The sequence below is a fragment of the Callorhinchus milii genome, unplaced genomic scaffold, assembly GCF_018977255.1.
Source record: "Callorhinchus milii isolate IMCB2004 unplaced genomic scaffold, IMCB_Cmil_1.0 Scaffold2, whole genome shotgun sequence".
Taxonomy (NCBI): Eukaryota; Metazoa; Chordata; class Chondrichthyes; order Chimaeriformes; family Callorhinchidae; genus Callorhinchus; species Callorhinchus milii.
The window spans coordinates 71,841,593-71,867,272 of record NW_024704743.1 but is presented as its reverse complement, the minus strand read 5'-3'; the positions used below and the strand labels follow the sequence as shown (position 1 = coordinate 71,867,272).

Genomic DNA, 25,680 nt, shown 5'->3' with positions numbered 1-25,680 from the left:
GTAATGTCAATCCCACTCCCCAGCCATTTCCCCGTAACCTGCAAACCCGTCCTCCTCAAATACCCGTCCACTGCGTTTTTAAAAGCAGTTATCGAATCGGCCTCGACCGCCCTTTCAAGCAATGCGTTCCAGATTCGAACAGCTCGCTGCCAGAAAACATTTCTTCTCACCTCCCCTCTGCTTCTTTCAGATACTATTTTGAATCTGTGACCTCGAGTCACTGACACACCCACCAGTGGAAACAGTTTTTCCCTTTCTAACCTATCAAATCCCCTCATGATTTTGAAGACCTCTATTAGGTCTCCTCGTAACCTTCTCTGCTCCAATGAGAATAATCCCAGCCTCTCTAGCCTTTCCTCATAATCAAGGTCCCTCATTCCTGGTACCATCCTCGTAAATCTCCTCTGCACCCTTTCCAGTGCCTTAACATCCTTCCTATAGTGTGGTGCCCAGAACTGGGCGCAATTATCTAACTGAAGCCTAACCAGTGTTTTATATAGGTTAATCATAACCTCCTGACTCTTGTACTCTATGCCCCTATTTATAAATTTATATCCCATATGCCCTTTATCTACCTGTCCTGCCACCTTCAAGGATTAATTTACCTGAACCCCCAGGTCTCTCTGTTCTTTCACCCCCCTTAAGATTGTATTACCAGCCTATATTGCCACCAATTTGGAATATTTAGATAGGACCTTGGTTTATTGTCTCACCTCCAAAAATACAGTGCAGCCTGAGCACTACATTATTGTGTCAACCTGGACTATGTGAGTACCAAATCCCAGAATGGGATTTGAACCACAGGATTCTGACTCAGAGCTAAGAGTACTTCCACTGAGCAGGACCGACACCTGTGTATCTGTATAATCTGAACGTAAGCAGATTTGTTTAATTTAATCTGGTTAAACAAATGACTGCAAAACTAGAAAGATGCTATTTACAGAGTTATGGATACATAGAATACGATCCCAGCAAGAACAGCTACTGCCATGTGGACTCCACCATTATCCACTTTAGAATTCATTGCAATTATCTACTTTAGAATTAATCTGCCAATCTGGTTTGGCTCAAAATGAAATCTAGATGGATTAAGTATTAATCCCCCATTGTCCTTTTTCCATTAAATTTTTGCTCACCAGGCCTCAGGCTTTCCAAGGCTTTTCTTTTTGTAATGAATTGAAAAATGACCAGTTAACAAGTTCAAGTCATGGTTTGGAATCTCCTTTTACAGTGTACTAGCCAGCAATCCCCCAAATAAAAATTGGTCATGGTCGTTTGTGGGACATTGGTATGCGCAATTGGACTGCCGCGTTCACCTACCAATACAGTCACTCCACTTCCCAGTAAATCTGAGACATCCAACCAATGTGAAAGCTGCCATATAAAATTCAAGGATTATTATTTGTTGAGGTAGATTTCAAAACAATACTACACTTGCTGTCTAATAGGGTAACCTAAAATATGCAGCTTGGTTTTCATTAAGGGAGGAAATTTAATTAAATGTTCACTGTGTTATAATTATTTATAATTTAACACGTTTTAAAGTGGAAAAGATTACTTACAATTAAATTGTTAATTTACTCCTCTGAAAGACGGTACCTCTGATAATGCAGAGATCTGCCAGCATTGTACTGGAGTGCACTTTGAGCTACATTATGAGCTCAAAGTCCCAATCTGGGACTTTAACTCACAACATGACTCAATAGGTGAAAGCGCTACCAAGTGAATCAAGTTAACCCAAGTTATACCAACAATTTGTGAACAAATTTTGCCCACAAAATAGTCAATACTTTACAATATATTCTGTGAAGCGCTTTGAGATGGCTCAATAACATGACAAGGCACAGTATCAAAAGCAACCATTATTATTAGTTAATTAATTATGCATTAATTTGATGTCATCTTTGCCTTTCATGTAGGGAGGACTCTAAAAGTGCTTTTTCTGCAATGTGACGTGACTGTGAATTTTGTGAACGATGGCCATTTTGGCCGGTTACTGGAGAACAACCAGCGCCTGTGGAACTGCCCTCCCCGGCATGAAGAGGAGCAGGAGTGGAGACTAAATTAGAAAAAATAACTGAATTAAAATTTAAAACGATAGTACCTGTCAGTTTGGGAAGAAGTCTAAACGCTCTTCACATAGCTGACTTGGAATCCAAGATGGGGGTGGGGGAGAGAAGAAATAGTTGTCCACAAAACAAAAATAGTTTTTTGGGCTGGTTTTGAAGACAAGGGAGAGAGTAAGACAGAGGGAGTTCTGGAGAGTTGGGCAGAATGGCCAAAAGCTTCCTGTATGATTGTAAGGTAGATCAGATAGGGACATTAAGTGAACCAGTGTTTTCAAGCAGAGTCACAAGCGGTTGCAGAAGAAGGGAGCGCCAAGGCAATAGAGCTATTCTGAGTTCAATCTGCAGGAGAATGGCCTTCTCCACCATGTTGTGTACTTCTATGGTTCTACAGTTAACCAGAAATAATTATAATAATCCTTGCATTTGATATAGTGCCTTATCACGTCCTCAAGGTGTCTCAACGCACTTCACAGAATATACTGTAAAGTGAATTGAATGTAAATTTTCTGGGCGAAACGCGGCAACCAAATGCACACAGCAGTGTCCCACAAACAGTCATAGTTTAAATGGTCAATTTATGATTTTTTTTGAAGGAATTATTAGCCCTGGAATAGCGATCCACCAATTGACCAACAACCGGGTTCCTACTTACTAAGGCTTTGCTCCACAGTTTCAGAGGACTTCATAAACCACAACTAAAGAGCTGGAGTGGTTCTTGAATTCTTACTGCAATATAAATCCCAGAGATTAAATTACAGCCTTATAAACTTACCCTCCAAAATTTATATTTTTTGTAATATATTCCACTGTCTCAACACAAAAACATGTAAAGATAAATAGTACTGCAATCAATACAGAGAGTAGCTGGCATATGAAATAAATACCAGTACTAAAAGAATTAGACATCATAAACTGCTATTAACTAAGACCTTATACAAGATCAACAATACCTCCTTCATTTTTGTACTCTGCGCTCTATGTTTTTCTTTGGCGCTATATAAATGTAATCTTGTTGTTTTGACAAGATGCCAGCTTCAATAAGTTGTGGACACATTATGAATAAAGTGTCTTTGTACTGGTCCCTCTGCTTCCAGTCTTGGAATATACATTGGGTAGGAATAAGAAAACCTTTCTTTAAAGTCAAGAGGCCTACATAATGTATATAGAAGCAACCTAATTAACTTGGTTTGTGAGTAGAGAAATAAAAAGATAAGAGTTTAGAGACAAGGAAGTCCAAAGATTAAAAGAATAAAGTTCCTACCATCTCCCCCTCCTCCCGCACACAGGGAAAGATTAGATATATGGGACTGATTCAAAGCAAAAAGAGTTCATATTGTTAATTCAATCCTTCAAACAAGAACTCAGATATTTGGGTAAATACAGAATGGCTACAGGATAGTTATTCCCTCCACAGCCACACTTCACCCGACCAGTGTACCCAACTCCTCCGCTTGCCCCATCCACCAGTTAACCGTTAAGCTCCCTGAGACGCTGCCTCACATGAAGGGCGCTATATAAATGTAAATTGTTGTTGTTCTTAACTCAGGCCTATTGCATAACCTCTGCCAATTAGCTCAGTCCCCTCTATGCCAGCATTGGTAGCTAAGCTTTCTGTCACTACACCCCTGACCACTGGAAATCCCTCCCTCCACCCCCTCCACCTTGCACCACTTCAATTGGTCTTTAAATCTCACCTTAAAATCTACTTCTTCAACTGGGCATATGGCCACCTCCCCCTTGCTTAGTGTCCAAATCAGCCATTGTAAACTGATCTGAGATGTTATCCTAGATGAAGGGGGCTATTTAAATCAGAATTGTTGTTGTTACAACACTAATCCTTGCATTTGGTATAGCGCTTTTCATTTCGGAAAGATGTCTCAAAGCACTCCACAGAATTTGACTATGAAGTGGAGTGACTGTATATTTGTAGGCAAACACAGCAGCTCAATTACGCAAAAAATATTGTACAAACAACCATGAAATTGTTGGCCAGAATACTGGGAGAAACTCCGTACTCTTTGAGTAGTGCCATGAGATCTTTAACGTCCATCTCAACAGGCAGATGGGACATTTTTTGACAAATATATATTTCTGACTTGCAATGGGAAAGATTTTGTATCCAGAAGAACCTTGTGCGTGTTACTTTACTCCATTTAAAGCTCTCCCAGCTTGACCTCAGAATGAGTGACCTAATCGGCAATGAACAATTATCTGGGATAAACAAGATGTTGCACAGCTGATCTCTTATTGCTGGAAGGGCAAAGTTGCAACAAAACAATCTTATGTCTTTGGTAGATTTTTTNAGTAAGTGTCATAAAGGAGGACATTCCAGTAAGATCATGATGATCAAAATTCACTTTAGTTATAGTTTCTGCCCCTGGCCCAATCCAGAACCAAGTTACAAAGCAACACGTTAAGTACAATACAAAATTTATTTCTCAAGAATAAAATAGGTTTAAGCTATTATTCTGTGACATGATCAAGTACAACAACTCAAACTACTGGTTAAAAGAATTGTTTTGTAGTGATATCTGTTTCCTGCTCTTTTTGTACAGCCAACGGTGAAATGATCTTTAAATGATATTACTAAGGCAGTCGTTAATCTACTGCAGGCTCCTTCATGAGGAGTCAGAATTGCCCCCAGTTTGTTCCACAACAGAAGATAGAATAAACGGAGCACAAGGCTTCACTTTCAGGAGCTCATGACTCTGCTGTCTGGCCCAAGGCAAAATGCTGCCCCCATGAACAATAAGTTATATTCTCTGCATTACTCATTAGGCAATGCACATGATCACATGCTGGATTTTCAGTTACGTGAGTTTGCTATGATTGCCAATTCTTCAAAGTGAATAATAATAATCCTTGCGTTTTATATAGAGTCTTAATTAGTCTTCTAGACGTCTCAAAGCGCTTCACAGAATATAGTGTAAAGTAAATTGCCAGTATATTTTGTGGCCGAAATGTGGTAACCATTTGCACACAGCAGTGTCCCACACAGTGGTGGATTGAGTGACCAATTTATTATTTTTTTTTGAAGGAATTATAACCCCTGGAAAAGCGATCCGCCAATCAATTAGCAACCGGGTTCCTACCTACTGCTAGGTAAACAAGAGGCATGTGGAGTAAGGAAACTCGCCCAACGTTTCTCCCTGCCGGGAATCGAACCTAGGTCTCTTGTTCACAAAGTGAGTGCTCTAACCTCTAAGCTACAGGACTCCACATGAATGTCATCAAGTGGAGTCCACCATAACACTCACTGCTGGTTTAGACCACCACTCAATCTTCTTGAGATTGGAAGGAAGTGATGTTATGTGTCCAGCCTCTTTTAACCTACACATGAGAAAAAACAATGTCCTACAAACAGTCATGCACTATTTTGGGCATACTACAATAGTGTGTACTTCTGCTTAATTACTCTGGGTAGTGCAGTCTACAAGTTGAAATTCTACATCCAAGCATGATTCAAATATCTTTTGTCTACATGTTTGAATAATTTGAAATGAAACCCACTTATTTGTTATAAGCCCACCTTGAATTTCGTGTACTTACATTTTTGTTCCATTTCCTTCATTTCTTCTGGTGGGATTTTCAGCTTGTCAATGTGCTCTTGAATGACATTGGTCCACTTCTGTAGTGAATCCATGGCTATCCAGGGTCGTGACATGTCCATCACCAGAATAAGCAGAGTGTCTTTTACATTCTCAGGTGTAATTGCAAACTTCAGGAGACCTTTGTGGTATGTATCACCATCCAAAATCCAAACATTGCATCGTGTGTGATCTGTAAAACAAGAATCCATAAAAGAAATGAGCAAAACTACACCACTGGAGGTTATATCTAAAGTTCTGAGCAAATATGTAAACTTTTTGTGCTTGAACTTAGCCTAGTTACTACTAATAAAGTTATAAATTGATTGAGCACAAACAAATCCACTGCAGGGAAAAAAACAGCTCATCTGCAGGATATTCTCAAAAGGAATGAAGAGCTACATCCATCCCAAAGGCTGATGACCTTCCAACTTCAATTGCAATTCAATAGGTTGTTTAAAGTCAATACAAAGGCACATACAACTTTAAGTTTGTGCAACAAACACTTATAAAAAGAGAAAAAAGCACCCTTATATTTCAAGGTCTATTTTACCTCAGTATCAGCACATGTTGGATGGAATATATGTTTAATGCAATGAAATGTTAAGCCAATAAATCTGCAAGATTCTGCCACGTGGTGCTAGATCACAATTTATATTTAGATTAAATGTTGATGCAAATGGAGCAAAAATATAATACAAACAGCAACCTCTAAATAAGATTTCCTACTCGGTGAAACTCTTTGAGATGTCCTCCCGACATGAAAGATGCTAAATAAATATGGAATTGTAGATGTAGTTGTGAATCTTCTCATCAATCTCTCTACCTGACAATGTAGAAATCATTGTCTTTACTTTTCTTCTAATGGGCCAGTATCAAATTTTGCAGTTCAATAGTTCCTCACATCGAGGGCAATGTTAATCAATAGAACAGATGTATTGCAGACCATATTGTGCTCTGAACTTGGTTTGAGCTACCTCATTTTGACTAATTCTTCTGAGGTGCAAAAACAACCTAAAGCATAGAAAGCCAATGACAATTCTTGTTAACAACTCGTATCTAACGTACCTCAAATTTCTTTATACAAATGAGGATAATAAATGAACGAACAATTTAAAGGATAAAACTTAGTTTGCTAGATTGTTAAAGGACAAAGCATGTGCTAAAACCATCATTGTGGGAACACATCTTCCTAAAACACTCACCATCAATGTCTTCATCGTGAACATCAAGGTACAAAAACTCCATTCCTCTCCCTTTCTTGTAGTCCTCCACCCCTTGTAATTTTGCTATTAAAGTAGTTTTGCCTGATCCATCTTCTCCTATAGATTTTTTTTAGGGGGAAAGGAAGGAAATAAGATACAGAATGTTGGCTCATTACCTAAACATCTACTGAATTCAGCCAAAATTAATCATCTCATACTACAAACTGTTATGTGATCAATACTGTTAGGTCAATATTGCTCGCACCTCCATTGACCTAGTGACAGTTGCTTTTATTCTGATGAAAATACAATGGCCACTTTGGGCTCATCAGAAACAAGATGCAATTGGTTCCCAGCCAGTTTAGTTCCCAGACCAACCCAGTTTAGAGACTTGGTGCTGGAGCACTTATGTTTAGTTTTCAATAATAGAACAGTGAATATATTATAGTATATGGGCGTATATTGCAAACAACCATCTTAACCTATAGTATGTTCCTAGATCTTGTAGGATATGGGAACATACTATAAACAACCATCTTAACCAAAGCAGTATTAAAACAGAAAAAAATAGGTATACTCAGAATGGAAAAAGGGTTAGCGTCAGGAACAGAAGATCATAGCTTTAAAAACCAAGGAGCCAAAAGCATTTCCCAAGATTTACAAATAAGAAAGGGATATAAAGTACAAATCAGCAGATGAGTGACTAAGGCAATGGGATAATAATAATATTCGTTGTATTTGACACAGTCCCTTATCATGTCTACAAGACGTCTCAAAGCACATCACAGAATATACTGTAAAGTGAACTGACTGTATATTTTATGGGCAAAATGCAGCAGCCAATTATGCACAGCAGTGTCTCACCAACAGTCATGGATTGAGTGACCAAATTATTTTTTAAAATTTTATTTTTGAAGGGATTATTACCCCGGAAAAGCAATCTGCCAATCGACTAACAACCAGGTTCCTACTTACTGCTAGCTAAACAGAGACGTATGTAGTCAGGAAATTTGCCTAACATTTCGCCCTGTCCAAGAATCAAACCCAGGTCCTCTCACTTGCGAGCCAAGTGCTCTAACCAATATAATAATAATAATAATAATCCTTGCATTTGATATAGTGCTTTTCACGTCAGGAGGACGTCCCAAAGCGCTTCACAGAACACACTGTAAAGCGAATTGACTGTATATTTGTGGGCGAACGCGGCAGCCAATTGCGCACAGCAATGTCCCACAAACAGTCGTAGATTGAAAATGACCAATTTATTATTGTTTTGGGTTTTGGAGGGATTATTATTAGGCTCTGTGTGGAGTAAGGAAACTTGCCCAAGGTTTCGCCCTCTGCCTGGAATTGAACTCAGGTCTCTCGCTTGCAAAGCGAGTGCTCTAACCACTGAGCTACAGGACTCCACAAATATGCTACAGGACCATTACATATTGCAATAACGTAAAAANGGAAATATTATTGCAATTCACGAGAAATTATGACATGCTCCACAAACACATTGGTTACAGTGCCGCTAGGTGAGGGTATGCTAGGTGAGGAAGGCAGAAGGCCTAGATTGAGAAGTGGAAATGTCAGGCAGCATTTTAATACAAGCTTTCATAACCTTCCTGGTTTTAAAAGGGAAATTGTGAGAAATAATTATTTATATCAAACCTCAATTAACCCATCCTTTTTCAAATAATAATCCTTCCATTTGCATTTGATATTTTATCAAATATGTTAAATATTAATTAATACTATGCATTTCAAGTTTTTATTCCATTGGCTTTTATTTCTCCAATCATGCAAACCTTGTGTTCAAACAGAACCTCTTATTACACTGCCATTGGGACTGTTTTGTTCTTAGATACAGTAGGAATATTTGCCATTATTTGTTCCCCTAATTCATCCCAGTAAATTTTAACTACTGATTTCCTTTCCCCCTTCGATTGTATCATCCTCCATTCTCTCTGTCCTCACTAACTATCTGACCATCATCTTTCAAACCCCAACATCCCAGTCTCTCCCTCTCCTCACAGCTATGCAATACACATGAAATTTGAGGAAGCAGACCGATTCCAGACTAATAATTGTGGATCAATTTTAGAGGTTGCAGTAATTTTGTGTCAAATAAGCACTCCAACATAATACATTTTGCTATGAGAAAAGCAGCGATATTTTACAAAGCAAAGCCCATCCGGTTATTGGGGGGGAGGGGGGTGGGAGTGGAAGGAAGAGAGCAAAGATAAAGCAATAGTTAAAAAAATCCCCATCACGTAGCGGTATTAAATACACATCAAGTATATCAGGGGCCTGGGGAATGGAGAAAACCACAAATGTTCAGCTCTGCCCAAACTATGCAATAACCTGCATTATTAAAAATGTTTCTCACAAAGATTGTACCACAACAACAGCAAAATTACATTTATAGAGCGCCTTTCCCGTCGGGTGGACGTTCCAAAGCGCTGAACAGTCAGGGGTCGGGACCCGAGCATGGGGGAGGGGTGGCGTAGGGGTGAGGGAAGGCTGAGAGGTGGGAGAGCAACTGAAGGCACGATCGAAGAGAAGGTTCTTTAGAACTGGCCTTGAAGGAGGCAAGGGAGGAAGCGAGGCGACTGGACCGTGGGATGGAGTTCCAGAGTATGGAGGCAGAGAGGCTGAAAGCCCGGCCACCGATGATAGGGTAGGTCGGGCGGGAGACATGGAGCAGACCGGAGCCCGCTTAATGGAGGGAGGGGGCAAGTTGGTAGGGAGTCAGCAGGTCAGAGAGGTAGGAGGGGGCAAGGCCATGGATGGCCTTGAAAGTGAGGACGAGGATCTTGAATTCCATCCTCTTAGGGATGGGGAGCCAGTGGAGTCGGGCGAGGGTGGGAGTGATGGGGTCATGGAGCCTGGAACGCGAGAGTACACGAGCTGTGGAGTTTTGGATGATCTACATTAATAGGAGCCTAGATGTCAAGAGTATTATCCAACAAGCACCAGCTGTTCTTTTCTCGTTTTACATAGGTCCAAGCAATGATCAGTTAATGGCAGGACTCCTGGATCCTAACCAAGCTTTGGCCAAAGAACTCGAACGTAGCTTTTGAAAAACATTTGCCGCGTGCCTTGTTGACTACCAACGCAAAACAAGAAAGTATGTACAGACATTACAATTACATTGCTTTCCATATTTGCCTGTCCCTCCCACCTTCAGCATCGGGCGCCACCGCTGTTACATGCTCCAAGAGTGTTCTATAAATGTAAGTTGTTGTTGTTGAGACTTGCATGCAAATACAGGATGTGCATCATATTCTTTAGTTGTATTGTCTTATTTGCAGTCTTCCATTTTATAAAATGTCTCAATGAGCAGTATTATAATCAATACTATGCCAATTACTCCAATGGGCTGAGGTATACATTGCAATTGGATAGCTATCTTTTAATATTTTGCTATATTGATGGCCCCTGGAGGGGCCAGATTGTTATCCTATTTAAGTTAACTGTAGCACTGGGCAATCTAATTGCTTATCTGCAAAGCTGAGCTCCATGAATTTGCTGAACTCATGACACTGATGCCATCTGTGAAGTTCAATAAAATGATCAATTGGCTGCCATTTTGCAAAATGGATTTCGATGCTCTGTCAGTTCACTTTTCCAATTTCTTTCCCCTGACAATACAAGACCTCTGGAATGGAAAACACAAACGCTCATGAAGCATTCATTTTTGCTAGCCTGCTCATACAATTTTCTGGAAAGGTTTCCAACAGTATCTTGCAGCACCAAACAAATATTTAATCTTCATAATATAATCCCGGTGATTAGTCTTTCTTTAATCCTGGCTGGGTTTCTTAAGTTTTTTAAAAAAAAGATAATTGTGTTATTGGCCCATTCATCACTCCTCTGACGACCAGAAACAGACCTATAACTATTATAAATTTCAAATGTTGCCTCCAGGTGCAATTCAAATTTGAAACAGAAAAATATCTATAGACCTTGTCTTCTTGCTATGCACATGTGAAAGTAGAATTTTGGGTTTACTTCTCATTCCCATTTAGTATGCACAGGAGGTAATGCCAGAGGCAACCCAGTGAATGTTCTGGAAGATGGCCATTTTTTGTGGGAAGCTATCCATAACTGTGGATCCACTGACACCCATATTAAAAGAGAACCTGCGCTTTAGCAAGGCGCTGATTAACAGCTTTACTGGTATGACATCTTCCACTGGAGCAATATGAATAAGACATAATGTACAGTTCATTTATAATTTCATTTAGATTAAATTGTCAATCTCTCCAACGCATCAAAGAGGCACAGGCCTACTTCATCCTAACCACATTACTGGTAAAAAAAATTATAGCAGAGGAATACTGGAAGAGTTTGCCCACATTAATGCTATAATGCCAAAAACCCTTTCTGAGGATTTAGACTATTCATTCTCATATGCGCAATGTCAGTGACTTTGCTAGCTATATGGACAAAGAACTGCCAAAATTGGTTGGATTCCCTATGCTCCAACACAACCACCAATTTGCATTTGCAGAGAATTTCACGTAGGACGATTTCTCACATCACTTTTGTAAAGATGATGTGAAAAACTCCTAACAAACACCAACTGTCACCAAATTACCGACTGTCCATTTTACAGCTCATCCCAGTAGTCCCTTTTTTGGTCACTACAAAGCTGTACTTAGCTTTGCTCCTTCAAAACCTATTCTGCACCATTCATAGGTGCATTTATCACATCCAGACTAGATTACCCCAACGCTCTGCTTGCAGGACTACCCACCTTTTCCTTTCACAAACAAAAGATTATTCAGAACTCTTCAGATTGTGTCCTTTCCTCCGAGAACTTACCAACCCCATCCTTCCCTGACTCCATTGGCTTCCCATCAGTTCAATGTCCTTGTCCTAGCCTTTAAATTCCTCCATCATCTTGCCCCACCCTACCACTGCGACCTCCTCAAACCCTACCAACCTGAACGCTTCCTCCGCTCAGTAGGCACTGGCCCACTTCATGCCCCCACCCAACCATCAGGCTTTCAGGGTATCTGCCCCCACCCTCCCCTCTGGAACTTCCTCCTGGAGTTCCTGCGCCTTGCTCCTCCCCTTGCCAACTTCAATGTTCGCCTCAAGACTTTCTTCCTCTTTGACCATGTTTTTGAACATCTTTCCCCTCTCAATCGCTTGGCCTCCACCCACACCTGGGGTCCAAACATTGGCCTGTCCAGAAACTTTGAATGTCCTCCTGATGTGAAAGATGTTATATAAATGTAAATTTGTGTTGTAATGTAAACAATCCAGCTCAGATTAACCCAGGTTAACAATAAAACACCAGGAATTTGAAAAATTGTCATTACAAAATCAGTAAAGAAACATACTAGCAGTCAAACCAGCTTACTTTCCAATGAAAGACTAAGATTTACATCCTGATTATTAAACGAATATTATAAAAATAAATAATTAAACAAATTAGAACATTTGGATTTGCAAAGCAGCTACTTTTTCTTCATGGTACAGAAAATAATCAAGAAGGTCTCTCTTCTCTTGTCTGATAACACTGATCTTCATACCTGCTGTTCTACTGCTCCACCCCTGACCGCTCCAGATAAGCATGGCCACACAAGATCAATCTCTTTGATCTTAAATCATTGAGTCGAGTTTCGGGGAAATGACTCAACAACAACCTGCATTTATATAGCTCCCTTCACGTGGGATAGTGTCCTGGAGAGCTTGACATTAGCGGAGTCTAATACTGAGCCAGGGGGAAAGGGAGGAGACCGTAAGCACGATCAAAAAGGAAGATCTTTAGGCGGGATATGAAAGTGAGGAGGGAGGGAGCAAGGTGGAGGGCGTGAGGGAGAGTTTCAGGGCGTGGTGGCTGAATAACACCAGCCGCTGACCGTTAATAATAATCCTTACATTTGAATGGAGCTTTTCACATCCCAAAATGCTGCACAGGATTTACTGTGGAGGCTCAACCCAATTGTGCACACAACGTCCCACAAAACAGCCATGAAACAAATTACCTATTTTATTTGGGGGATTTGCTGGCCAGGACTCCGGGAAAAACTCTCCTCTTTTTGAGTAGTGCCATGAGATCTTTAAAATCTTTAATCTTTACCACCTTCGACAACGCAACACACATCTACCAATGCAACCGTAGATTGTTACACTCGGGTTAGTACAGGCTCCAGTACACACAGAGGTTTTAGCAGAGTAACAGGGAAGTGTGAGCAATTTGGAAAACTTCTCCCAGATGCAACAGTGTTAACAGCTGGGTATTTGTTTTCACACAGTCTCATAACAACTGTTTAATTTTAAAATATTGTCATGGGACTTCCCTTCCCCCATGCAACTTGCTGATTTGCCTTACGAAGGCAACCCAAAGAATTGTTCCCACATATACTGTTCTTGCATTCAAAGCCCACCTGTGCTGGCCTTCAATCTGTCCTTGAGGTGCACTATTTTAGCTCTAACTTATCAAAAACTCCACCACTGACATCTTTACCCACATGAAATTTACCCACAAGAAATTCACCCACAGCACACCCAGCACCCATTCCTTGCCAGACTCCACTGGCTCCATCTCACAGCAGATTGAATTCACCTATAAATCCCTTCATTGTGCAGCATCTCCATACCTTTCTGATCCCTTTCTATCTGTCTTTAAGACCCCTTTAAAACCTACCTCTGACCACATCAATGGTCACTTCCATTTTCTACATCTTTATAAAGTGCTTCAAGACATTATACTATGTTAAGATCTCTGTCTAAATGCAAGTTGTTGTACTATCATTTGAGTCTCCTCCCAACTATCCATAATTACAAGTTACCCTTTCATGTATTCTCATTTACTAACACATGATCATAACTCAAACAACTTGAACATTACACAGTATTTGCAAAGAGGAAACTTAAATATTACCCCTCCTTGACATTTAATACAATACAGTATTTCAGTTCTCCTTTTTCTGAAGTCAAAATATCCTAGCCTTCACTTTACAAGTTTTTTTGGGGTCAGCTGGGTGTCCGACACAGTGTTTAGAGCACTCGCCTTGCAAGCGAGACACCTGGGTTCAATTCCAAGCAGGGCGAAACCTTGGGCAAGTTTCCTTACTCCACACACCTAATAATAATCCCTCCAAAACAAAAAACAATAATAAATTGGTCATTTTCAATCCACGACTGTTTGTGGGACACTGCTCTGCGCAATTGGATACTGCGTTTCGCCCACAAATATAGAGTCAATCCACTTTACAGCATATTCTGTGAAGCGCTTTGAGATGTCTAGAAGACGTGAAAAGCGCTATATCAAATGCAAGGATTATTATTATTATTGTAAACCATGCTTAAGAGTATCCAAATCAAACTGAGAATTCCATGCATCCTACCTAGACATTAAAAATCCAGAGATAAATTGTTGGAATGGAATGTGTACTCTCTGTCTAGAGAGATGCATCCTGCTACTTAATTCCTGAAAGTATTAGGTGCAGGTTGGCAAAAGCCAAGGCTTGGGGACCTCAGAGTGTGCGTTGGGATACTGCTGGATTCTAACCAGTTAAAACCACATACCTTGCCATTGAGAGCACTGTCTGGCAAGCTTTCCAACTGCTTGTCCAAGTAGGACCACCCACCCGTGAGCGCTTTGACAAGCAGGGTGAGTGGGATGATTCCCTGCCGCCAATGACTGGTCTGCCCTTCCAAGTGCTGCCAATGAGTCAGGCTGGCTGTGGTGTCATCAGCAGTGCTCAGGAATACCGCAAACCCCCCTGGCTCAGGAACTGGACAACAGAACCACAGTGGGCTGGTTCAATTCTGACATTCCCTTGCTAAACAGGTCACCTCGGAGCCAGTTCAGCTTTCGGCTCCAAGGAGACCCTGCTTACCTCCCCATCAAGGCCGACAGTCACTAGTTGGTTGTTTGAGATCCAACAAATGTGGGTTTGAGCCCTCACAAGGTGGATGGGATCTTTAATGTCCATGGAACTTTGCAAGACTGACAAAGGAGATGGATGAGGAAGGCAAATCAAAAACATTTTACAATGGGACGGGGGGGGTGGGGGGAGGCGCATTGCCTTTAAACCAAAGAGATCAATTTAAATAGCGCACCAAAAACACTTCTTGTTTATAGAACAATTTTGCAACATTACACGCAGGTTATAAATAAAACCAGACTACATAATGCAAGAAGCACAATAAAACGCTAAGGGCCGGGATGGTGGTAGACTTTTTTTGTCCATCCAACCGGGTTCCCATGGCAACTCTAGGCCTCGACTCCTGAGGGAATGGATAGATTTGCTTCACAATGAGTGTTAAGATATGTGCACAAGGAAACTCAAAACAGTCAATCAATCGATATCCCTGAACCCCCACCCAACACCCACAGAATCCAAACACTTTCGCGTCGGTATGAAGTGATTTCGTTTCGAGAACCAAAGCTTTCTTTTTTTTTAAAAAAAACCTCAAGACTGGAAAAATCTTGACAAAGGGATGGAATAAAGGGCTTTAAACAGCGGCAGCAGCAATGCTACTGTGGGGATAAATCAGAGGGGGTTAGAGGTACGAGAGGAAAGAGGAGAAAGGGGGAAAAGATGGAGAGGAGAGGAGGACTTCATCAACAACCATCAGCGTTTTTCACACAGGAACATTTCTTGGATGTGCAGCGAGTGGTGGGGAAACCGGGCGGAGAGGTGTGCGGAGCCGCGGGGACAGGGGGCGGGGGAGGCGGCGAGGCTCAGCCTGAAAGGGGGGGGTTCGGCCAGAAAGGGCTCTGAGAAGGCAAACAAAGAAGGTACCAGACCGAGAGGGGCTGCCGAGCCCAGAGCCCAGAGCCCAGAGAGAGGGGCTCACTCCCTCACTCACACCGTCACTCCCTCACTCACTCCCTCCCTCACTCACTCCCTCACTCAGTCACTCCCTCCCTCCCTCACTCACTCACTCACTCCCTCCCTCCCTCCCTCCCTCACTCACTCACCCGTCACTCCCTCACTCACTCCCTCCCTCCCTCACTCACTCACTCACCCGTCACTCCCTCCCTCCCTCCCCCTCCCTCCCTCACTCACTCCCCCTCCCTCACTCCCTCACTCACTCCCTCTCCCTCCCTCATTCACTCCCTCCCTCCCTCCCTCCCTCACCCGTCACTCCCTCCACCTCCGTCCCTCCCTCACTCACCCGTCACCAGGATGTTTTTGCCGGCCGGCAGCTTGGACCTGGAGCGGGTGGACACCTCGCTGAGGATGGAGGACCTGAGAGAGAGACAGAGAGGCAGACAGGGTGAGGCCGGGGGCCGGTGACCGGGTGCCGGGCTGGTCACTGCGGGGAGGGCAGTCTGACTCACTTACCACAGGTTGTCGTCCTCCTCCTCCTCGGGCTCCGGCCGCTCCCCCTTGTGCTGACTCGCCACCGGCAACTGAGCGGCCCGTCTGCGGGAGCCCGAGCCCACACCCACACCGATAGGAGCCATGTTCACCCCCCGCACACACACACACACACACACAGACACAGGCCTCCGCACAGCCTGGTGCAGCCACTGGGGGAGGAGCCTGGGTCTGAGAGGGCGGGGCCAGGCTGGGAGAGGGCGGGGCCAGTGTGTGAGAGGGAGGGGCCAGTGTGTGAGAGGGAGGGGCCAGGGTGTGAGAGGGCGGGGCCAGGGTGTGAGAGGGAGGGGCCAGGGTGTGAGAGGGAGGGGCCAGTGTGTGAGAGGGAGGGGCCAGGGTGTGAGAGGGCGGGGCCAGGGTGTGAGAGGGAGGGGCCAGAGTGTGAGAGGGAGGGGCCAGTGTGTGAGAGGGAGGGGCCAGGGTGTGAGAGGGAGGGGCCAGAGTGTGAGAGGGAGGGGCCAGTGTGTGAGAGGGAGGGGCCAGAGTGTGAGAGGGAGGGGCCGGGGTGTGAGAGGGAGGGGCCAGAGTGTGAGAGGGAGGGGCCGGAGTGTGAGAGGGAGGGGCCAGTGTGTGAGAGGGAGGGGCCAGAGTGTGAGAGGGAGGGGCCAGTGTGTGAGAGGGAGGGGCCGGGGTGTGAGAGGGAGGGGCCAGTGTGCGAGAGGGAGGGGCCAGTGTGAGCGGGAGGGGCCAGGATGTGAGAGGGAGGGGCCGGGGTGTGTGAGAGGGAGGGGCCAGGGTGTGAGAGGGAGGGGCCGGGGTATGAGAGGGAGGGGTTGGGGTGTGAGAGGGAGGGGCCAGGGTGAGAGGGAGGGGTTGGGGTGTGAGAGGGAGGGCCAGGATGTGAGAGGGAGGGGCCAGGGTGTGTGAGAGGGAGGGGCCAGGATGTGAGAGGGAGGCGCCGGGGTATGAGAGGGAGGGGTTGGGGTGTGAGAGGGAGGGGCTGGGGTGTGAGAGGAAGGGGCCGGGGTGTGAGATGGGAGGGTTGGGGTGTGAGAGGGAGGGGTTGGGTGTGAGAGGGAGGGGTTGGGGTGTGAGAGGAAGGGGCCGGGGTGTGAGAGGGAGGGGCCAGGATGTGAGAGGGAGGGGCCGGGGTGTGAGAGGGAGGGGCCAGGATGTGAGAGGGAGGGGCCGGGGTGTGAGAGGGAGGGGCCAGGATGTGAGAGGGAGGGGTTGGGGTGTGAGAGGGAGGGGCCAGGATGTGAGAGGGAGGGGTTGGGGTGTGAGAGGGAGGAGCCGGGGTGTGAGATGGGAGGGGTTGGGGTGTGAGAGGGAGGGGTTGGGGTGTGAGAGGGAGGGGTTGGGGTGTGAGAGGGAGGGGCCAGGATGTGAGAGGGAGGGCCGGGGTGTGAGAGGGAGGGCCAGGATGTGAGAGGGAGGGGTTGGGGTGTGAGAGGGAGGGGCCGGGGTGTGAGAGGGAGGGGTTGGGGTGTGAGAGGGAGGGGTCGGGGTGTGAGAGGGAGGGGTCGGGGTGTGAGAGGGAGGGGTTGGGGTGTGAGAGGGAGGGGCCGGGGTGTGAGATGGGAGGAGCCTGGGTCTGAGAGGGGAGGAGCCAGGATGTGAGAGGGGCGGAGTCGGGGTGCAGGAGAGGAGTCAGCTTGAGCAGTCCGGGGAAAGGGCGGGCGAGCGCGTGAGACTGTAAGGATTGCTCTTCAGGGAACTGCACAGACACAACGGGCCAAATGGCCGTCTTCTGTGCCTTGGATTTGTATGTTTCTCGGAGCCGGGGCCATGGGCCATGGTCTAACAGAGGAGTTGGGGGCTTGAGATCGGGAGGAGCCGAGGGTCGGGATCTGGCAGAAATCCAGTGGAAATAATTTTTTCCATTTGTCTCTATCAAACAAAATCCTCGTAATTTTAAAGACCTTTCTCATGTTATCCTTCAACCTTTGTTCCAACGGAAACAACCTCAGTTCCTCCATTCGCTGCTCAAAGGCCAAACCACCCATACTCGTAAATCTGCACTTCCTCTTTTGCCTTGACATCCTTCCTAAAGTTTTTTTGGGGTCAGCCGGGTGTTGGACACATGCGGAAACTGATCACCGTGCTTAAGAGTACCGATTACCATGCTTAAGAGTACAAATGGAAATCCCAGAGATAGATTGTTGGATTGGAATACGCACTCTCTCCCCGGAGGGATGATTGCTGCTGACCTAGTTCCGGAAAGTATTAGGCGCAGTTTGGCAGGAGCCAAAGCTTGGAGACCCCAGATTGTGCGTTGGGATACTACTGGAGTCTAACCAGCTAAAACTTCCCAAAGTGGGACGACCAAAACTGGGCACAACATTCTAATTGAGGTCTAACTAATGATTTATATAGGTTTAGCGTTATCATAATCCCACACGCCTAATAATAAGCCCTCAAGAAAAAAAAGCAATAAAATTGGTTACTTCAATCCTCGACTGTTTGTGGGACACTGCTGTGCGCAATTGGCTGCCGCGTTTCGCCCACAAATATACTGTCAACTCACTTTACAGTATACTCTGTGAAGCGCTTTGAGACGTGTAGAAGACGTGAAAAAGTGCTATATCAAATACAAGGATTATTATTATTTCTTTTGTTTTATATTCTATACCAATGTTTCTAAAACATAGAATTTCATTTACTTTCTCGACAGCTTTGTCTACCTCGAAGGATTTGTTTACATTAACTTCTATGTGCCTCTGCCTTTTGCCTCCTTTTAATATTTTACTACCCAGCAAATGCTTGTTCTCCTTATTCTTCTGCCCATAATGTCTGCAGATTGGTTGATTGGGCAGAGAAATGGCAAATTAAAATTAAATGCAGACAAACTTCCCATTTGCCATTTTTCTGCCCAATCAACTTATCTGTCTATGTCCCAGTGTAGTTGCTTACAATATTCTTCACTGTTAGCTACACTCTATTTTTGGTCATCTGCAAACTTACATGGAAATTGTGCTTTTTACTGGATTCCGGATAGTTTATATAAATGGTGAAAAATAGTGGTCCTAACACAGGGTATATTTTGAGGGTACATCTCTCCATTCCAAATAACACCCCTTGCACTCTTTAGTTGCAACCTGATCCCAAACACCAACTCCTTCCAACTCCAAACCCCAGCTCCTCCTGAAGCGAAACTGACTCTAAAAACAACAGCAACTTTCTTTTATACTGTTTCCTATCCTTTAATCAAATTTCTATCGATGCTGCTACCTTTCCAGAGTCACATAATGTAATGGTTCATGCGCTTGCCTTGCAAGAGGACCTAGGCTCAATTCACAGGTGGGGCAAAACTTTGGGCAAGTTTTCTTGATCCCCATACCTCTGTTTACCTATCAGTAAACGGGAACCTGGTTGTTAGTTGATTGGTGTTCAATTTCCAGGGGTAATAATCCACAACTGTTTATGGTACATTGCTGTGTGCAATTGGCTACTGCGTTTCACCCACAATATATACAGTTAATTTGCTTTACCACATATATTCAGTGAAGCACTTTGAGATGTCTCAACAACGCGTTAAGATGTTATATTAAATGCAAGATTATTATTATTTTGTTATTTTTCCATTAAATAATTCCACCCTAATTTTTTCAACAAGCCTCCTTTGTGGTACCTTATCAAAAACCTTTTGAAAATAAATATATACTATATATCCACAGCATTACCTTTATTGAGAATTCTATTAGATTTGTCAAGAATGATTGGAGGTCTCTGAGACACTATTCCCATGTGAAGGGTGCTCTATAAATGCAAATTGTTATTTGGAGTAGGGAGAAGTTGAACATTTGGGTTCAGGAGAAACTGAGATTTGGGATTGGAAGGAGTTTTGCGGTTGAGTAGAATCAAAGGTTTGGAGATGGGCGGAGCCAGGGCAAGGGAGGGAGGATCCAGGGAAGGTGGGGGAGGATTGGATGAAGAAGAAGAGAAAAGTGGGTGGAACTGCCAGGAGATCATCCCTTCAAAGAAGTCCCCTAACATTTGCTAAGCATGATCTCGCTTCCATAAAGCCATACTGATTCTCTCTTATGCATTTATATTTCTGTAAGTGCTTTTTGTTTCCATCTCCAGGATGTTCCCCAATGTTTCCCTACAAAAAATGTCAGACTTACTTGCTTGGTTATCTTTTTTCCTTCTTTTATAAATTGGTGCTACTTTTCTCCTCATTGACAAGATTTTAAGAAGTTTGAATGTAGAAGGCCCCTATGGAACTTGCTCTATGGTTTCCTCCTGTTTCTGTTTTCTTACATTTCCATAACCCATTCCATCTCATAAATGAAGAAAAACAACATAACATAACAATTATACAGCACCTTTTTCACGTAGGAAGGACGTCTTAAAGCTCTTAACTGGCTGGGTAACTGAGCTGGGGTGAGAGCTGAGGGAAGTGGGGAGGGGAAAGATAACTGAAAACACGGTAAAAGAGTTAGGTCTTCCAGCGCCTTGGGACGTCCTCCTGACGTGAAAGGCGCTTTATAAATGGAATCTTGTTGTTGTTGTCTTGACATGTTTTGATAGAGGGGAGTGAGGGAGGGAGCAAGATGTAATGGACTCCAGGAATGGAGCTCCAGACATTGGGGGCAAAATGGCAATGGTGGGGCAGATATGCTACATGTGAAACAATCTTTGTAAGAGTTTATATTCTTAATAAAAGAGTTCTGTTTTGAAACCTGTTTAGTTGTGCCATTCATTGTACAGCATCAGCATCCAAGGCTGCACTCTCCACCTCTCAAAGCCAATCAGGAACCTCGGGGTTCTGTTCGACCCTGAGCTGTCCTTTCTTCCCCACATCCGCGCCACAACTGGCACCGCCTTCCATCACCTCCGGAACATCGCTAGACTACGGCACTACCTCACCCCTCACGCTGCTGAAACCCTGGTCCACGCCTTTATCACCTCAAGGTTGGACTACGGGAATTCTCTCCTCGCCGGCCTTCCCGGCACCTCCCTCCACAAGCTGCAGGTCATTCAGAACTCTGCAGCTCGTGTACTGTCCCGCACCAGGCTTCGCGACCACATCACTCCCACCCTCGCTCGCCTCCACTGGCTCCCCATCCCCCAGAGGATCCAATTCAAGATCCTCATCCTCACCTACAAGGCCATTCATGGCCTCGCTCCCTCCTACCTCTCCGACCTATTATCCCCCTACTTACCTGCCCGTACCCTCCGTTCCTCTGGCTCCGGTCTGCTCCACATCTCCCGCCCTAACCGCCCTACCATCGGTGGCCGGGCCTTCAGCCTCTCAGCCCCGAGGCTCTGGAACTCCATCCTCCAGTGCCTTCGCCGCTTCCTCCCTTTCCTCCTTCAAGACCGGTCTCAAGACCTTTCTCTTCAACCGTGCCTTCACCTCCCCTCTCGACTCTCTACCCCCCCTCCTCGCTCCCTCCCTTCCCTCCCTTCACCCTGACCATTTCCCCCCTGCTCGGGTCCCGATCCAACTGTCCAGCGCCTTGGGAAGTCCTCCCGACGTGAAAGGCGCTCTATAAATGTAATCTTGTTGTTGTTGTTGTACAGTATATGTTTTCTGAACATGAGGTATAGTACTGTGCAGTACTATATATGGAAAGAATAGCTTTAATATGCATTGATTAAATAAGGTACAGAAACCTTGCTTTAATATCACGAGCCAGTTCAGTATTTATGTATTTGTTATGTGTTAGTCATATAGAATCCGACTCATACATAACTTTGCATAAGTCATATATGATACAACTTGTACAAGTTTGCCATAACTCATATCTTGCACAAGTCATATTAAATGTTACGGTCCCAACTGACATGACTTATATGTTTTACTATATTTGAAAAAACAACTGCATTGTTTCAAACGTTCACTAGATGGGGATATAGTTGAACTCTTTGCTAGAGGCAGATTTTTCACCACTGAGTAGAAGGATTTTGAATAAAGTTATATATCGAAAAACCCTAAAATCATTATTTAATATCTCCAAATGTCACCATGATCTTAATATAATGATAATCTGGTGAAGACAGGAATCAGTCAATCATTTCACTTTACAGTATATTCTGTGAAGAACTTTGAGATGTCTACAAGACATGAAAAGCACTGTATCAAATACAAGGATTATTATTATTAAAGAAATATTTAGATGTTGTACAGTCTTGATAGCACCATACTGTACAATAATGAATAGCTTGAAATATTTGTATAATAATGCAGTCAATGTGATTCCTAAAAATTCAAATGTTGTGTAGTTTAGTAGTTTATACTGACTGACTGAAGGGCAGTGGAGGAGATAAAGAAACAGTGGAATCCTGTACTCCTTCAACTGTGCAATCCTGGAGCTTAGAGGTTACAGCACTCGCCTCGCAAGCGAGACGATCTGACAGGGCGAAATGCTTCCTTACTCCACACTAGTAAGTAAGTAGCATCTAGCATCTAGCAGTAAGTAGGAACCTGGTTGTTAGTCGATTGGCGGATAGCTTTTCCAGGGTTAATAATTCCTTCACAACAAAATGAATAGATAATAATAATAATTAAGTCACTCAATCCACAACTGTTTGTGGGACACTGCTGTGCACAATTGGCGGCCGCGTTCTCCCACAAATATACAGTCAATTCATTTTACAGTAGATTCTGTGAAGAGCTTTGAGATGTCACTAAGACGTGATAAGGCGCTATATTAAATGAAAGGATTATTATTATCACTTAATTGTTGAGTAGATAACTGTACCAACATGGATCTAATTTGCAGTCTAAATTGAGACATTTTTTCTCTGAGCCTGTGTGAAGTCTGTAATTTTTAATGGAAGTGGCACAGCTTGGAAGAAGACAATACTAATAAATCTTGGAATTAATATTTCTCTTTGATTTTACCTTATTTAATAAGGTATAAAAATACATTCAGAATATTGTACAGTTAGAGCATCTTATTAGGAGCAATAACTAACGATCAAAGATGCATCTAATGCAGGTCGAAACTTTGGGCAAGTTTCCTTACTCCACACACCTGACAATAATCCCTCAAGAAAAAAACCCAATAATAAATTGGTCACTTCAACCCACGACTGTTTGTAGGACACTGCTGTGTGCAATTGGCTGCCGCGTTTCGCCCACAAATATTCAGTCAATTCACTTTACGGTATATTCTGTGAAGCGCTTTGAGACGTCTAGAAGATGCAAGGATTTATTATTTATTAATTTGTTTAGGTCATACTGATCAAAGTAGTTAGACTTTCAGGGATTAGTAGCATTTCTGCACCATGTCTGAAAAAATGCAAGCTTTGTGTTTTTCAAATTTTAGGGCAAACTGCAGATATATGTTTTTTGTTCCACACATCAATGTCATTATTCTTGCAATATTTGTCAATTTTAATATATAGTGATTCATTGTTTTTGGTCAGCTGGGTGTATAACACATGTGGAAACCTGTCACCAAGCTTAAGAGTACCCAACCCAAACAGAGTTCAATGTACATGGAAACTCCTCTGTATTGGAATGAAATGCACACTCTCTCCCTGAAGGGACGCATCCTGCTTACTTAATTCTGGAAAGTATTAGATGCAAGTTTGCAAGAGCCAAGGCTTGGGATACCAGAGTGTGTGTTAGGTCACTGCTGCAGTTTAACCAGCTGAAACCACTGCTTGCCCAGCTAGGACTTATGACTTTGACTTGCAGGGTTAAATGCGGGGTTGAGTGGGAAGACTCCCTGCCCAAGTTACTGGACTTCCCCTTCAAGGCCTGCTGATGAACCAGGCTGGCTAGGCTGTCATGAGATTTAACAACAATGTGATAAGGCACTGTATCAAATGCAAGGATTATTATCATCATCATAGGTAGCTTTAAGCATTATGTAATTGTGAAAGTATAACTATATGACATTGATTTGGAATGAACAATGTGTAAATTAGATTAGACGTTAAAAAAAAACACCGAACAGTGGAAGTATGCAACCGATTCCCAGCAAAACAAATTGATAGAAAGAAAAATTTAATATCTGGCTAAAATTGGAGTTAGGTCAATGAGATGAGCACATACTCTTAGAAATTAAGGTCAAGAGGCAAGAGGTTGAGGGAGGCGAGGAGAATGTTATTTCTGCACTTCATCTCCTCAAACGGCTTCTCCTCTCATGCCCGGACCGTCTTGTGTGGTGTTCCTCGGGGCTCTGTCCGTGGTCCCCTCCTCATCGATATCTATATGCTTCCTCTTGGTGACATCATCCGCAGACATTGGGTCAACTTGCACATGTATGCGGATGACACCCAACTGTACCTCTCTGCCTCCACCCTTGAATCAGGACCACTGCTGTCCTGACAGAATGTCTATCAGACATCGAGTCCTGGACGAGAGCTAACTTTCTTCAGTTGAACATCAACAAGACCGAGGCTCTCCTGATTGGCTCCCGTCAGCGCCTCCTCACCTCAGGCACTGACAGCATCACCATCCACGGTTGCACACTCCACCTTACGAAAGCCAGTCCGGGACCTTGGGGTCTTGTTTGACCCTCAACTATCCTTTCTACCCCACATCTGTGCCATGACCCGCTCTACCTTCCCCCACCTCCGCAACATCGCCCGGTTCCACCACTATCTCACATCGCAGGCCGCCGAAACCCGCATATATGCCTTTATTGCAGCGAGGCTCAACTATGCAAACTCATTGCTTGTCGGACTCAACAACTCCTCCCTCCGCAGGCTGCAGATCATCCAGAACTCTGCAGCCGGTGTCCTCTCCCACACTAGGCTCTGTGACCCTATCACCCCCATCCTCGCCCAACTCCACTGACTTCCCATCATATAGAGGATACAGTTCAAGATTCTGGTCCTCACCTTCAAAGCCCTCCACGGACCTGCTCCCCCCTACCTCTCCGACCTCCTAACCCCCTATCATCTTGTTCGCTCCATCTGCTGAGCGGGCTCTGGCCTGCTTCATGTCCCCCGCCTTGCTCGCCCCACTATTGATGGGCGGGCCTTCAGCCACTCTGCACCCACCCTCTGGAACTCCATCCCACAGTCCCTCCATCTCGCTCCTTCCCTCGCCACCTTCAAGACTCTCCTCTTCGACTGTGCTTTCGATTTCCCTGCTTCTCCCCTCGCCCTCCCTCCTCCCCCACCCCGACCCTCAGCTCGGATCCATAAGTCTGTCTGTCCAGCACCTTGGGACGTCCTCCCGATGTGAAAGGCGCTTTACAAATGTAATTTTGTTGTTTTTGTTATTTGTGGAGAGTAGTAGACTAGGTTTCAATAAAATAATAGAAATTCTTCCATTTGAATAGAGAGGATGTGAAGGATTACTAAAAATTCAGGAGGTTTTGCTTAATTATCTTTGGGGTTCAGGGAGTGTCTGCAAACAGGCTTCCACCAGGCTATTGAAGGAGTGGGATGAAGTGCACAATAGGGTAAATTTTATTTGGGCTGTTGAAAGATCATGCTCGATGTGTTGAATAGTTTTCTTTTTTACTAAAATTTTCTATGTTCATGTGACAGCTCAGACTTGTATATTTTCTTGGTAAGGGTAGACTGGTATAAGATATTGGACTCTGCAAAGAAAGAACATGCATTT

General features: G+C 44.0%; 1 protein-coding gene across 1 annotated transcript in view; it reads right to left on the bottom strand.

The window, feature by feature from the left end:
- The window catches only part of LOC103181240 (cytoplasmic dynein 1 light intermediate chain 1), a 36,805-nt gene extending 20,453 nt beyond the window's left edge, over nucleotides 1-16,352 (bottom strand). The window contains exons 1-4 of the mRNA XM_007897562.2: nucleotides 16,167-16,352; nucleotides 15,997-16,070; nucleotides 6,862-6,978; nucleotides 5,619-5,849 (exon numbers count right to left, since the gene is read on the bottom strand). Of these exons, the coding sequence (XP_007895753.2) occupies nucleotides 5,619-5,849; nucleotides 6,862-6,978; nucleotides 15,997-16,070; nucleotides 16,167-16,288 (544 nt within the window). The 5' untranslated portion in view covers nucleotides 16,289-16,352. The remainder of the gene's footprint in view (nucleotides 1-5,618; nucleotides 5,850-6,861; nucleotides 6,979-15,996; nucleotides 16,071-16,166) is intronic.
- Between the last annotated feature and the right edge of the window lie 9,328 nt (nucleotides 16,353-25,680).